Source organism: Danio rerio, chromosome 18 (genome assembly GCF_049306965.1).
Source record: "Danio rerio strain Tuebingen ecotype United States chromosome 18, GRCz12tu, whole genome shotgun sequence".
Taxonomy (NCBI): Eukaryota; Metazoa; Chordata; class Actinopteri; order Cypriniformes; family Danionidae; genus Danio; species Danio rerio.
This window is the reverse complement of record NC_133193.1, coordinates 20393225-20407723: the sequence shown is the minus strand read 5'-3', so window position 1 is coordinate 20407723 and position 14499 is coordinate 20393225. Positions and strand designations below refer to the sequence as shown.

The window sequence follows — 14499 nt, the reverse complement described above, 5'->3', positions numbered from 1 at the left end:
ACTAGTTCAAGCCCCAGCTGGGTCAGTTGGCATTTCTGTGTGGAGTTTGCATGTTCACCCCATGTTTGCGTGGGTTTCCTCCAGGTGATTTCCCCCACAATCCAGAGACATGCGGTACATGTGAATTGAATGAACTAAATTGGCCGTAATGTATGTGTGTGAATGCAAGAGTGTTTGAGTGTTTCCCAGTGTTGCGTTGTGGCTGGAAGGGAATCCGCTATGTAAAACACATGCTGGATTAGTTGATGGTTCATTCTGCTGTGGCGACCCCTGATTAATAAAGGGACTAAGCCGAAATGAAAATGAAAGAATGGATGTTACCAGTTTTTAACATTTTTCTAAATATCTTCTTTTGTGTTTCACAACTAACTATCCCTTTAAATGTACTGAATTGTTAAAGAAATTGGTAAATAATCAAGCCTGAACTCTTGAATTATGATGTCATTTTTCACAATCCAAAAAGTCTTTAGATTGATTATATAGAGCTATCAGCAGATTTCTGTCAACATGATTCTGCAAAATTGTGCAAACATATCCATATCTCACCACAGTCATTTTGCTGTTGTGTTTGAATTTTGGTGTAGAGAGGAAAGTGATCAGTGCATGTTTGCTTAGTCATCCAAATGTCACCACTGGGCTATTCCTTAAAGGACTACTCAACTTATTTTGAAAATTGGCTCATTTTACAAGTCACCTAGGGCTAAAAAGATTTGACCAGAGCTTATCTTAACAGAAGTCATACAATTGGATTATACCGTTAGCATCTCACACAACAAATTAAAAAATGTTTTGCGATAATTGTTTAATTTAAAGCTTGACACTTCTGTAGTTAAAAACCAATGAAAAATGACAAGTTGCTGTTTTCTAAGCTGATATCCAGTTGGGGGGGGGGGGGGTAATAATTCCGTACTGTATATTAATTGTATATAGGAACTAGCCTCTCATTCCAGCATAATAATCAAGGAACATAGCTGCAGCAGGTGCTATGATATAAATACCATGCATATATACATGTACTACATCATGCACATTGAAGTGATGCACACAAGATGACCATTATGTAGTGGACATTGTAACCTGCATGCTTACTGTGATGCTTGGATTTAGGGTTGAGTAGGTTAAGATGTTAATAACTGTGATGATTGGGTTTAGGTTTAGAGTGGTTGTAGACATCAAACAACTACTCCACACACTGGATTGTAAACATGCACTGTAATGTGTAGTTTAATAAATAATGTAAATAATTCTCATTTCTAGCAACAACTGCCTGCGTATCTACTTGGATGAAATGAACATAACCGTTCTACATGCATTCATTCGTAAAATCAAAATTCTATAAGACACTATTCTGTAAAAACATGCGCTATGCATGTACGCTAACACAGGTATGATATCGACATGCATGACATTGATATGCATGTTGTTACTGCATTATAGATTGCAGTGAGGGGTGTCTCCAAAATTAATAAGCAGCACTGTAGCCTAGTTATATATCTGGGTAGTTATATACCTAGTTATATACTTAGTTATATGCATCTGACAATTTTCAGATGCAGCATAATATAAGTGTGCCAGCTGCAGCCATGGTACGGTCTTAGTACACAATGTATCTCTAGAAGAGTCAAGCCTTGAATAGGAAAATTATCTTTTTTGAGCAAAATGCTAATGGTCTAACCCGATTTAATGTTTATGCTAAGCTAAGCTAAAGGTTTTCTGGCCAAACCTGGAGATTGACTGAATGGATTCAAAAATAGTAAAGCTCTACTGTTTAACTATAAAAACTATAAAACTGTAAACTGTAAACTATAAAAACTTTGACTTTCAAAATGAACCTATTTCCAAAAAACAGTAGAGTGTCCCTTTAGAACTGGAAGGTTTCTACTACCTTTATTACTTCAGTAATGTATTTACAGCTGAAATGGAAAATTGAATAGGTTTGTATTGTGTGAGTGTGTGTGTGTGTGTGTGTGTGTGTGTGTGTGTGTGCGTACGAGCGAGCGTGCGTGCGTGTGTGTGTGTATGTGTGTGTGTGTGTGTGTGTGTGTATGTCAGTCTGTACTTATTAGTTAGCTAATGAGTTGTACTCATTAGTTACTTATTAGTAAAGGTAACTACAAATGAACCAATCTCATTGACTATCGCTGCAGTAAAAGAGGGCCCCCTAGCAGGAGTGAGCTGCTCAAGCCTGGCTCTCATCCAGCCTTTATGAGCTCAATCAAAAGCAGCTTAATGATGGAGCAGCGCAGTGCAGGGAGGTTTCCTTGAGGACCCTGAGAGCGCAAGTGCTGCACAGTCTCCTGAGGATAGACTGAAGGTCAAGAGAACCAACCTCAGCCATCAAAACGCTGACCCACAGAGCACCACAGCTTCTGATTTACATGTGTACATGCCAGCCATCAGGGAGAATCATATCAAGTCATACCTTTAGTATAGTGCTTTAATATCTATTCCAATTTTAGTTTGAGCTTAGCGAGGTTCACAGATTTTTATCTTTACATTTTTGCGGTGCTCAAATCATATAATTGAAAACAGGGGTGACATACACATGGATGTGACTTGACTTGGTGGGCCCGACCCCTTTTCTCTCACTACTATGAATCACTCTCCACTCCATAGACTGAGAAAGAGCTATTTATCTTCTTAGTATCAATCTGGACTTAGTGCTGTCATCATATGGAACACGCTTTGCTAATCCATTTGTACTGGGAGAAGGACAAAGGGACTCTCCTGCTACACTTCTGAACGCCTCACGGTCCTTGCATGAGGGAATACACAGTAGATCATTTGGTATTTTGATCTTTGTACAATTATTCTTACAATTCATCTGTAAAAAGGTGTAACCATACAAAATCTGAAACAAAAATCTACAGTGAACCAAAAATCACTCAAAAACAAATACTATGGAGATTAATAGTTATAGGTTTTCAGATTTCTTCAAAAATATCTTCTTTATTTTTAACAAAAGAAAGAAAGATAAACAGGTTTAAACAAGTTAAGTGTGAATAAATGACTTAATTTAAATTTTGGGGTAAACTATCCCTTTAAATAATCAAAGAGAACAATATTCTTAGGCTATACATTTTCTGCATTTACTTTAACAAGTATATCCATCATAATCTTACGACGGTTTGTGACAATTGTATGTTTTGACAGTTTAATCAATGATCATGAATTTGCACAATCACATATTTTCACATGCCACAGTGACATTTATGTTTAAGGTCTGGTTAAGTTATGACTTTATAGTTGTTATTTCCAAATCATACATTTTGTACAAACCCATTTAACATGGTGTTTAGTAATTTAGTAAACGCCAATTATTTAGTAACTGGTTCCCTAGTATATGTTCGCTCAAATCATCAAAATATTACTTCAATTGAAAAAAGAATAATTCAATTAACTTTACAATAGTTTTATTAATTACTTTCAGAAAAAAGGTACAAAAGGTGCTGATGTACTTTCAAGGTACCCATGTAGATCCATTTGGAACAAATGTACAGTTGAAGTCAGAATTATTAGCCCCCCTGTTTATTTTTTTCATGTTTCTAAACATAATAGTTTTAATAACTCATTTCTAATAAGTGATTTATTTTATCTTTGCCATGATGACAGTAAGTGATATTTGACTAGATATTTTTCAAGACACTTCTGTACAGCTTAAAGTGACATTTAAAGGCTTAATTAGGTTAATTAGGTTAACTAGGCAGGTTAGGGTAATTAGGCAAGTTATTGTATAAAGATAGTTTGTTCTGTCGACTATCGAAAAAATATAGCTTAAAGCGGCTAATAATATTGACTTTAATGGTATTTTAAAAATTAAAATCTGCTTTTATTCTAGCTGAAATAAAACAAATCAGACTTTCTCCAGAAGAAAAAATATTATCTAGCATAATGTGAAAATGATCTTGTTCTGTTAAACATAATTTGGGAAATATTTAAAAAATAAAAAGTAATTAAAGGGGGGCTAATAATTCTGACTTCAAATGTATACCTTTTGAAATCATACCTTTTGATTGGTGTATTTACTGTAAATGAGATCATTAGATTGAGAAATGAACCACTAAATTTCAAAAATAACAATCATTTATGTTTGCTAGTAAGATCATATCTGAACTGCATTGTTTATGCAAAAATTCTAGTTCTGTGATGACCACATGATGTTGTTGTCGTTCCAAAACTGTATGGCTTTCCTTCTTGTAATTCCAATCATGAGAGCTCTCTGAATAGATTTAAATCTTTTACAGTGTATGATTTAAATGGCATTTTTGCTATGAAATATATATATGTTTTGTCATATGTCATGAAGAAATGAAGGCATGCACATGACCTAAAAAAAGATACGCTATAGAAAACGCAAGAAAATCAGAAAATAAAATCATCTATAAATATGCAGTGCTGGTGAAAGAGAGTGATATAACACAGTTTATAATGGAAATAAATAAGTAAATAGATACTATTAAAAAACTCAAATGAGTCCAGAAGAGTTTAATGAATGAATTACACTACCGGTCAAAAGTCTGGGGTCAGTAGGATGTTTAAATGTTTTAAAATAAGCCTCTCCTGCTCACCAAGGCTACATTTATTTAATCAAAAATACAGTACAAACTGTAAAATTGTAAATGTTATTGCACTAAAAAAATAACTGTTTAAAAGCAGTTTATAATTTAATTTAATGTTTTATTCAGTGATTTTAAAGAGGAATTTTCAGCTTCATTACTTCAGTCTTTGGAGTCACATGATCCTTCAGAAATCACTCTAATATTTATTTTTATTGTTATTAAAAGCATTTTTAATAATGGTAATAGTAATAAAAGCAATAATGACTGGTGTAATAATTTCATTCGAAACCACATACAATAAGAAAGCAGTTATTTACAATTGTAATAAATATTTAACAATTTAACTCTTTTTTTACCTTTAATAAATACCGCCTTGATGAACAGAATCATTTTCTTTAAAAAATAAAACATGAAAAAACCCTTACCCCAAACTTTTGACCGGTAGTGTAAATATCTATATTGAAGAATATATCAGTGTTTATTTGTCCATACAGGGCTCTAATCACTGTTATAGGGAAGAAAGAAAGTCATACATCCGTAAGTGATAAGACAATTGAAATATTTGGGTCACTGTCCCTTTAAACATGCAGAACTGCAACAGGTTATGCTTCGTGCATTGTGTGCTTAATGAGTTATCATTATGAGGGTTCAGACACTGAAGGGCTCTTACCCTCTCCAAGAGGATCCAGAGTGTGAATCATCAGCTGGAAGATGGTGTTCCTCATGGTGCTGTTATGCAGAGAGGCTGAACTGCCCCCGCGCTGCAGTGTGGGCTTCAGCTGCACAACACACAGGAAACATTCAGACAATCGCTCACGCTAAATTATCATACTGACAGACTTTCTGTCTCATCCTGAAGTGGAGGTCATAGATCAAACACTCTTCGAAATAAATATTACAAAGGGGGGTTTTGCAGTGATGCCATACAAGAACCATTTTTAAATCTCAGAGTTACCTTTTAATAAATAATAATCCTTGAAATAGCCTTGTGTGAAGAATAGTGTGAAGAATATTTTAAAAATCTAAAGAACTGTTTGTAACAGATTAGTGGAATAGAGTGTATTCCTGGTGTTTATTTTAGATGTTACTTAAACAATTTAGAATTATTAAACAAAACCCTTATATACCATGTGGCATTTACTCAATCAATAACTCCAAATTAAAAAAAATTATTTTAAAGAATTAAAAGGCAAAAAAAGTGCATTCATGTGAACAGACATCACCTATGAACCCTACTTTGAACTTACAGGCTATACGTACATCCTATTTATTTAAATGAATAATCTAATATTAGTAAAATAGGATATTTGAAATATATAATTTGATAAAGACAATCATGAATGTTGCTAGCTTGATATGCAGATACAACAACATAAAATAGGCTGATTTCACAAAATCAGAACAACACAGCAGGCCAACATAGCAATATTTGTGCAACTAATGAAGAAGGACTTTGTTTGGAAACATTAATTATCTGTTGATTATAGTATGGCATAAATCAAACTTAAAGGATCCCCTGAACTTATTGAGGTCATGCAAAAAAAATATGTAAGCTTAATTTCAAATTATGAAAAATAAATTCTACATTATTTTAGAATAAGAAACAATGAGGTCAGGGATAAAAAATAATAACTGTGAATCAAAAAACCCCCCACACATTTAAATCTCTTTTGCACAAGATTGAACTCTGCATTAAAAGTTTTCTAAATTACAAACAAAATCAGTTTTTTTTCCAATTATATATAAACATATAGTCTTATCCCCTTTGCTTTGTTTCCACATTTTGCACTTGTGTGAACAAACCATGTCCTTAGACTTTAATTTAAATCACGGAGGGCTTCAACATTATCATTGGTCCACTAGTTGAGATTGACAGCTGCTTCTCTAGCCACTTACACTCTAATTTGAAAAAGTTATCAGAGGATCACATATATTCTGACTCCTAATCCAGTGATTTATTTACATATATTTATCTATTGATGTTTGTACATATTTTTGCACATTTCTGTTTACCTTTAATCGATTCTTGTCTTCTGGTTCAGGTGGCCTGTTCTCTTCACCTGAGGTTCCATTATCCTGTGTGCAACACCATTTAGAATTACAGAGTATGCAAAATATTCAGAGAATAAAGGTGACTATATTATTATTATAAAGTTTATTTTTAATGTTGTAAATATCTAATGTAATGTGTATTTCTATTGTGCATGGCCACATACTCAAAGCGCTTCACAATCATGAGGGGGGGTCTCTCCAGATTACCACCAGTGTGCAGTATCCACTTGGATGATGCAACGGCAACCACATGACAAGGGTGCCAGTGCGCTCACCACACACTAGCTATAGGTGTTGTGGAGAGCCAATTTGGTGGAACAGCGCACCGGAGTCACACCCCTTCTCTTTACGAGAAGTGCCATGGGAATTTTAATGACCACAAAGAGTCAGGAGCTCGGTTTATCGCCTCATTGGAAAGATGGATATTTGTAATATTCTACACTAGTATACTTAAAGGGGCGACGCAGTGCCGCAGTAGGTAGTGCTGTCGCCTCACAGCAAGCAGGTCACTGGTTCGAGCCTTGGTTGGGTCAGTTGGCGTTTCTGTTTGGAGTTTGCATGTTCTCCCAGCGTTCGCGTGAGATTCCTTCCGGTGTTCCGGTTTCCCCAAGAGTCCAAAGACATGCGGTACAGGTGAATTGGGTAGGCTAAATTGTCCATAGTGTATGAATGTGAATGAGTGTGTGTGGATGTTTCCCAGAGATGGGTTGCAGCTGGAAGGGCATCCGCTGCGCAAAATATGTGCTGGATAAGTTGGCGGTTCATTCCGCTGTGGCAACCCCGGATTAATAAAGGGACTAAGCCCAAAAAAAATAATTAATGAATGAGTATACTTAAAAGGACAGATCACCTCAAATTGAAAATGTACTCACCCTAAAGTGATTCCTTACCTACTTTAAATAGGTAAACTTTATTAAACCTTATTCTATTGAACACTAAAGAATGTATTTTTAAGTAAGCTGAAAACCTGTAACCTTTTACTTCCAAAGTAGGAAAAACAAAAACTATGGATGTCAATGGTTGGAGGTCACTAGCTCACTACAAAATATTTTCTCTTGTGTTCAACCGAAGAATCTCATAAAGGTTTGGATCTTTGGGTGAAATTTCCCTTTAAGTTTCCTCATACACTAAAATACATAATGTATTCATGTCTGTATTTTTTCTAAAATTAAATATACAGTGTAAAAAATGCAGGGTTCCACACAATTAATTCATGTTGTCCCTACACAAATCGATTAAGTTAATGTAACACTTTTAACAAATTTGTGTGGATTGAACATAAACATTAAATTGTCCCAATAAAATCTCAAGAATTGTGTTGTTTCAGCTCATTTTAAATAAGCAGCTTGAACAAGCTAAAGAGTGTGCTCAGCATATATAAGTACTCCCCTCACCAAATCTATCTGTAAAATGTATATTTTTAATAGAAAACTATATACAATATTTGTGCATATGGATTAGTCAGTATTGCAGTATTGCATATGTATTAGATTAGTCAGTATAGCCAAATCTGGAGCTTATCTAACAAAATAACTTAGGATAACGGTCTAAAAAACTAGTACACCGAAATTTATATGTTATAGAAAAATACTAAATACAAATATAAAAAAAGAGGAAAAATCAAGAGTTTTTATTAGAAGTTTTTTATATTTTAAGAGAAAAATATTTTTTTAAAGAAATGTTGTAGGTTGTAATGTTTTTTGCAATATTAGTTGTTTAATTGTATTATCATTCAACTTCTAAAGACATTTAGTGACTAAAATATTATTTTAATAAATATATCTGTTTAAACAAAACTTTTTGTGTAAATACACCAAAATACATTGCCTATATTCACTGACAAATAGATACAAATACTTATTTACAAAATGGGGTGTACTCAATTATGCTGAGTACTGTTATTACTTTTTTTGTTATGAATGTAAAAAAAATGTGGCTGAGGCATCCAGTGTTTTATTATTATATCATTTTAAACTATTATATTATTTATAGATTATTGTAATTTATTTTACAACACTTTACACAGTAAAGCCCAAAATTATTCACACCCCTGGCAAATTCCATTGTTTAAATGTAAATAAAAGCTGAGAAATATTTTTTTCCACAATGAAGCCTCTTGTACATCGTCTTATCTTTTGGGAGAAGCCTGTGTCATTTTCTGGTCAAGAAAAAAACAAGCTGGTGAAATAAAAGTAACTTTAGGTCAAAATTTGCCCTTCAACTTTCCTAGGCATCTTCTTGCTTAAACATTTTTGTCTACTTTGTTTTATTTACCATAAAATTGTATTTAGCTTTAGTTTACAAAAATGACACATTAATAAACACCCTAATGTTAAAAAAAAATTAAATTCTGTATTTTTACTGCTGTTCTTGTTACTTACTTATCTGTGGTAAATTCAATCCATTGGGTTTAGTTTGACAGAGATCTAGGTCCTCCAAGTCTAGTAAGCCTTCTTACGCTATATAAGCTTCAATCACACTTATCAGATTTAAACACTCTATATGTTACACAGTTTGAACATCACAGTAGACCCTCAGCAGATTAAGTCAATATCTCTAGATCAGAGAAGCCACTGTGTTATAACAAGTCCAGAAGCTCTATGACAGATATTTTTGATCATATGAAAGTGCATGAAAAGCATCTAAATACCTTATTGTGAATGCAAATGCATCCTGTCACTTACTATTTAACATTTCTTTTACAATATGAGACATGTTTACACAATCTGACTGTCTGTTTGTCACTTCAGATTAAAGTCACGTGAGTGTGAACACTGAGATGTTATGACAGATTATCAAGAGTTGATCTCTCTAAACCTGCATCTCATCACAACGTCTAATCTGAGGGATGTTCAGGATGAAGAAAGGAACTTGTGAAAATGGCCTCATGATTTTAATATGTGACGGGATGGTGTCACTAATACAGATGGGGCCGTCACTCTGAGCCGAACGCACCTGCTCCGAATACCTCGTCTGCTACAAGACAACTCATTAACAATGTCTGGCCGCAGCAGACACAAGAGATCCTTTTCATTTCTGTTTATCAAAGGAAAAAGCAAACCCGTGCATATCTGCTCAATGAATAAACATAAGTGACTCGCATTCACCTGAGTGGGATGCAATTATAGCTATGCTATCACATCCAATAGCAGATATTACAGCAGTATAATGGTTCCGCATTACTTGAAGATTTACCACATAGTAAAGCAGCAGCCTTGTTCAAAACAGAAGTAAATGTTTCTGTGATAAATATGATTAAAGTGCTATGCTGATTGCTGACATGTGGTCTATAACCAAATTGAGCATTGTGATAGTAATGCACAGGGTTATAGGTCTTAAGTTATAGATCTTAGTGCTGATAAAATATGTTTATTAAATGCACAGTTGGTCGGTTTGCATAACAAGGTTCTAAATTAATAAATGTCAACACTGTGTTTGTATTAGTCTAAAAAAGACAAGATTAACTTGAGTCCACATCTTTTATGATCAGAATGCAGCAGCATGAGTGGTCTTTAATGAACCTAAAAGAGCAAGTGTCACTCCGCTACTCATCCGTTTGCACTGGCTGCCAGTTACTGCTCACATCAAATTCAAAGCTCTGATGTTTGCTTACAAAGCGATTTCTGGCTGCGCCCCTTCTTATGTGCTCTCACTTTTGCAGATTTATGTGCCCTCCAGAAACTTGCGTTATGTGAATGAACGTCGCCTCATGGTTCCATCCCCAAGATGGAAGAAATCACTTTCCTGAACTCTCAGGCTCAATCTGCCCAGTTGATGGAATGAACTCCCTAACTGCATCAGAACGGCAGTCACTCGCTGTCTTCAAAAAACGACTAAAAACTCAACTATTTAGTCTCCACTTTCCTTACTAATATGCAACTCCCTCTCTGACTCCTCCACTAACTACAAAAAAAATGACTAATGTTTTGCTTCTTACACTTTCTTTACATACCTGAAACTTGCCTATAGCACTTATTCATTGTTGCTCTTATAGTTGTGTAAATTGCTTACTTGTCCTCATTTGTAAGTCGCTTTGGATAAAAGCGTCTGCTAAAAGACTAAATGTAAATGTTATGATGAGTATGTTCATCTCTGAGCGACACGGTGGCTCAGTGGTTAGCACTGTCACCTCACAGCAAGAAGGTTGCTAGTTCGAGTCTCAGCTGGGTCAGTTGGCTTTTCTGTGTAGTTTACATGTTTCCTCCGAGTGCTTCGGTTTAAGTCCAAAGAGATGCGGTATAAGTGAATCAAGTAAGCTAAATTGTCCATGGTGTATGTGTGTGTGAATGTGTATGGATGTTTCCCAGTACTGGGTTGCAGCTGGAAGGGCATCCGCTGTGAAAAAAATATGCTGAATAAGTTGGTGGTTCATTCCGCTGCGGCGAACCCTGATGAATAAAGGGACCAAGCCAAAAAAAAAAAATGAATGAATGAATGTTCATTTCATTAAATATCACATGGTAAATTTCACATGGCGAAGGAATAGTTCACCCAAAAATAAAATAAAAAATTACTCCAAATTTACTCACCTAAAGGTGGTTCCAAATCTTTTGAGTTTCTTTACTCTGTTGAACACAAAAAAAGATATTTTGAAGAAAGCTGAAAACCTGTAACCATTGATGTCTGCAGTAGAAATACTATTGAAGTCAACAGTTACAGGTTTCCATCATTCTTCAAAATATCATCTTTACTGTTTAACAGAGTAACAAAACTTGTAAAGTTTGAAAACATCTGAGGGTAAGTAGATAGTGAGTAAATTTTCTTTTCTTTTTTTTTTGGTGAACTATCCTTTTAATGGCTTAATGTCAATCAATCAATCTGCAGCTACCCAAATATAGACTATTTATTTAGGAATGTTAAAGAATACATTTAAAAATATATATTTAGATTAATTTAAACTGATTCACACCTTATTTGTTAAAATATTTGTGAAAAAAATAAAAAAGATATTTTGTAAGATGGAAAAATTACTTTAGGTTACAAAATAAATGGTATCATGTGGTGAGTGACTCCCCAAAAACTACTATTAAGGTATAAATGGTATTTGTTAAATAAATACAGAAATAAAAATGTTTATGTTTTATGTCTGCATGACACTCATGTTTAATATTAATTTCAGTAAAATGATTGAATAAAATGCAAATGTTTACAGAATTTATGTACAGTATAATTTTTGCAGATATATTATATGAAAGACTTACTGCAGCTTTATTTACAAAACAAGTGGTTTTAACTGAATTTGCTTTTTAAAACTTAAATGAAAGTTTTCAGATCTTCATTCATTCATTTTCCTTCGGCTTATGTATTCCCTTATGTATCAAAGGGTTGCCATAGCAGAATGACTCGCCAACTATGTTCCAAGTACTGGGAAACACTCTTACATTTACACTCAAACACTACAGACAATTTTTGTTAACCCAATTCACCTATACTGCATGCCTTTAGACTGTGGGGGAAACCGGAGCACCCGGAGTAAACCCATGCGAACATGAGGAGAACATGCAAACTCCACACAGAAATGTCAACTGGCCCAGCCGGGACTCAAACCAGTGACGTTTTACTGCTACAAAGTGACAGTGATAACCACTGAGCCACTCTGCCACTCTTTTCAGATCTTGTACTCTCAAAATCATTCCACATAAATCTGATCAGATTTTTTTTACAAAATTCTGTGGAGAAATAGCCAAAATTGTTCTGCCCTGCACATGAGGCATGTAGCCAAATCCATCTGACCCAAAGCAAAAACAATTAGACGTACCTTCTCTGGTTCTTCCACCGCAATGACTTTGACGATGCTCTTGTGTTTGCTGAGCTGAGACTTAAAGGCGCGCTCTAACTGAACATTGAACTTCATGAAGGTTACATATAGAGCATAACCTCCCACCAGCATCATGCTCTCCCACCACATAATGGTGTTGTCCAGGAAGAAGATGATAAGCATGATGAGATCCAGGATATAGAAGGACACGTCCCGAAAGAGAGGCCACCAGGTGAGGTGAAGCATCTCGCGTGAAAACAGTGCACACATTCCAATTACGAAGAGGATGTTAAAAACAGCCGAGCCAACGATGGTCCCAATGCCCACATTGCTATGAGAAATGAAGACTCCAATCAAAGAGGTGAAAAGTTCAGGAGCTGAGCCTCCAGCGGCCATGAACGTCGCCCCGGCTACATCATCAGAGATGGCCAGTTTGTCTGTTATAACCCCTAAAGTTGGGACAAAAAACTCGTCGCAGACGATGGCCAAAGAAACAAACATGTATACCATTCCAAAAATATGGAGAGAGACCCAGCCTTTGCGTCGATCCTCAATGGAAAAGATGTCCTCCGGATACTCGCCCTTCATGTGTGGTGCATCTCCAGGTTGGGACGCGGTAGTGTTGGGCACCAGAGTGGTCGTTTCAGTTGCTGGAGTTGGAACTGGAGTGGGTTTTGGGAGGTCTGGATCCACATAGATACAGTGGACGATTGTCCTGTTTGTTGTTGTGGAAGGTGCCTCAGTTGTAGTAGATGTTGTTAGGACAGGTGCATTGGTTACAGTCTCTGATGAACGGACTTCATCTGAGTTTTTTGGGTGAACAGTGGTCGAATTAGTCATGACTTCTGGCATTTCAGACAGTCCTCCTTCCAGGGCAAGTCCAGAGCCATCCTCAGGGTCTCCGGCTCTTTGGGGTTCGGGCCAGGGATCTGGAAGTCTGGCTCTGATCGTGAGTTGATATAAAGAGCAAAGGAAAACCCCGGACAGAAGAAATATAATCCGGCTGAGATGAAGTCTCTTCCTTCGAGTCAGGAACATTTTCTAGTGTGTTTCCTAAAGGGCACAGAGTTGTTTTTTAGGGCTGTGACACCCAGAACCTCCCGCTAAAAGATGCAGGGGTATGCAGGACTCACTCTCAGACTGTTTCATCTCATTTTCTCTGTGATGCTGAGGTTTCCTCTCACAGACCTTACAGAAGATAAAAGGAGGAACACTGAGTGCAACAGTTGCATAAACAACACTGAATGCAGGATCAGCAGATTACAGTGGACGTTACGCTACTTTCCTAAGGCTGTTCTAAGACTTACACCTTATCTAACCAACACGTTACATTGGATTAAACTGATAATATTTTGGAAATCATTGTAAGAGACACTCTTTAAAAGTGGATCAAACATCAGAAATTTGTCAAAATTGATAAAACTGCTACTGAAAAACACTATAAAACCCAACAGTCAACTTTATCAAATGAAATGAGTGTAGTTAACTCAAAATTGACTGAAAGGTAATTCTACTCATTTGAAAAGAGTTTTGGACTCAATGTAATGTCGAAGGTAATGAGTTAATTAAATTACTTCAACTGAGATGGAGTAAGTTCGCAGTATTCAAATAGATTATTATTTTTACGCAAATGGTTTGTAGCAATCGGTTTCCTCAAATGGTTTGAGTTACCTTAACTCATTAGGTTTTACAGTATACTCAGTGGGTTTGAGTTCTCTTCATTGATTGGGTTTTACTGTGCTCACATTGCTTTATTAACTCAAATAGATTAAGTTCACAGCACTCATTAGGATTAGTTTTTGAAGTTAAATGTTTTTTTTTTGCAATCGATTTCCTTAAGCGGTTTGAGTTTCCTTAATTTATTGGGTTATACAGTGCAACAAAATGCTATTAATTCATAAGAAAATTCAAGCTTTTATCAATTTAATTGTTTGTCTATATATCTATCTATCTATCTATCTATCTATCTATCTATCTATCTATCTATCTATCTATCTATCTATCTATCTATCTATCTATCATCTATCTATCTATCTATCTATCTATCTATCATCTATCTATCTATCTATCTATCTATCTATCTATCATCTATCTTTCTATCTATCTATCTATCTATCATCTATCTATCTA

The 14499-nt window shown here is 35.3% G+C and overlaps 1 protein-coding gene across 8 annotated transcripts in view; it reads right to left on the bottom strand.

Annotated features, from left to right (window-relative positions):
- The window catches only part of slc24a1 (solute carrier family 24 member 1), a 35581-nt gene that overhangs the window by 19668 nt on the left and 1414 nt on the right, over positions 1-14499 (bottom strand). For all 8 annotated transcript variants that reach the window (XR_012394024.1, XR_012394025.1, XR_012394027.1 and 5 more), the window contains exons 2-4: positions 12370-13557; positions 6573-6635; positions 5230-5338 (exon numbers count right to left, since the gene is read on the bottom strand). Coding sequence is in view for 3 of the 8 variants with exons in the window: in XM_009293602.5 (XP_009291877.3) it covers positions 5230-5338; positions 6573-6635; positions 12370-13407 (1210 nt within the window). In the remaining 5 variants the exon portion in view is untranslated. The remainder of the gene's footprint in view (positions 1-5229; positions 5339-6572; positions 6636-12369; positions 13558-14499) is intronic.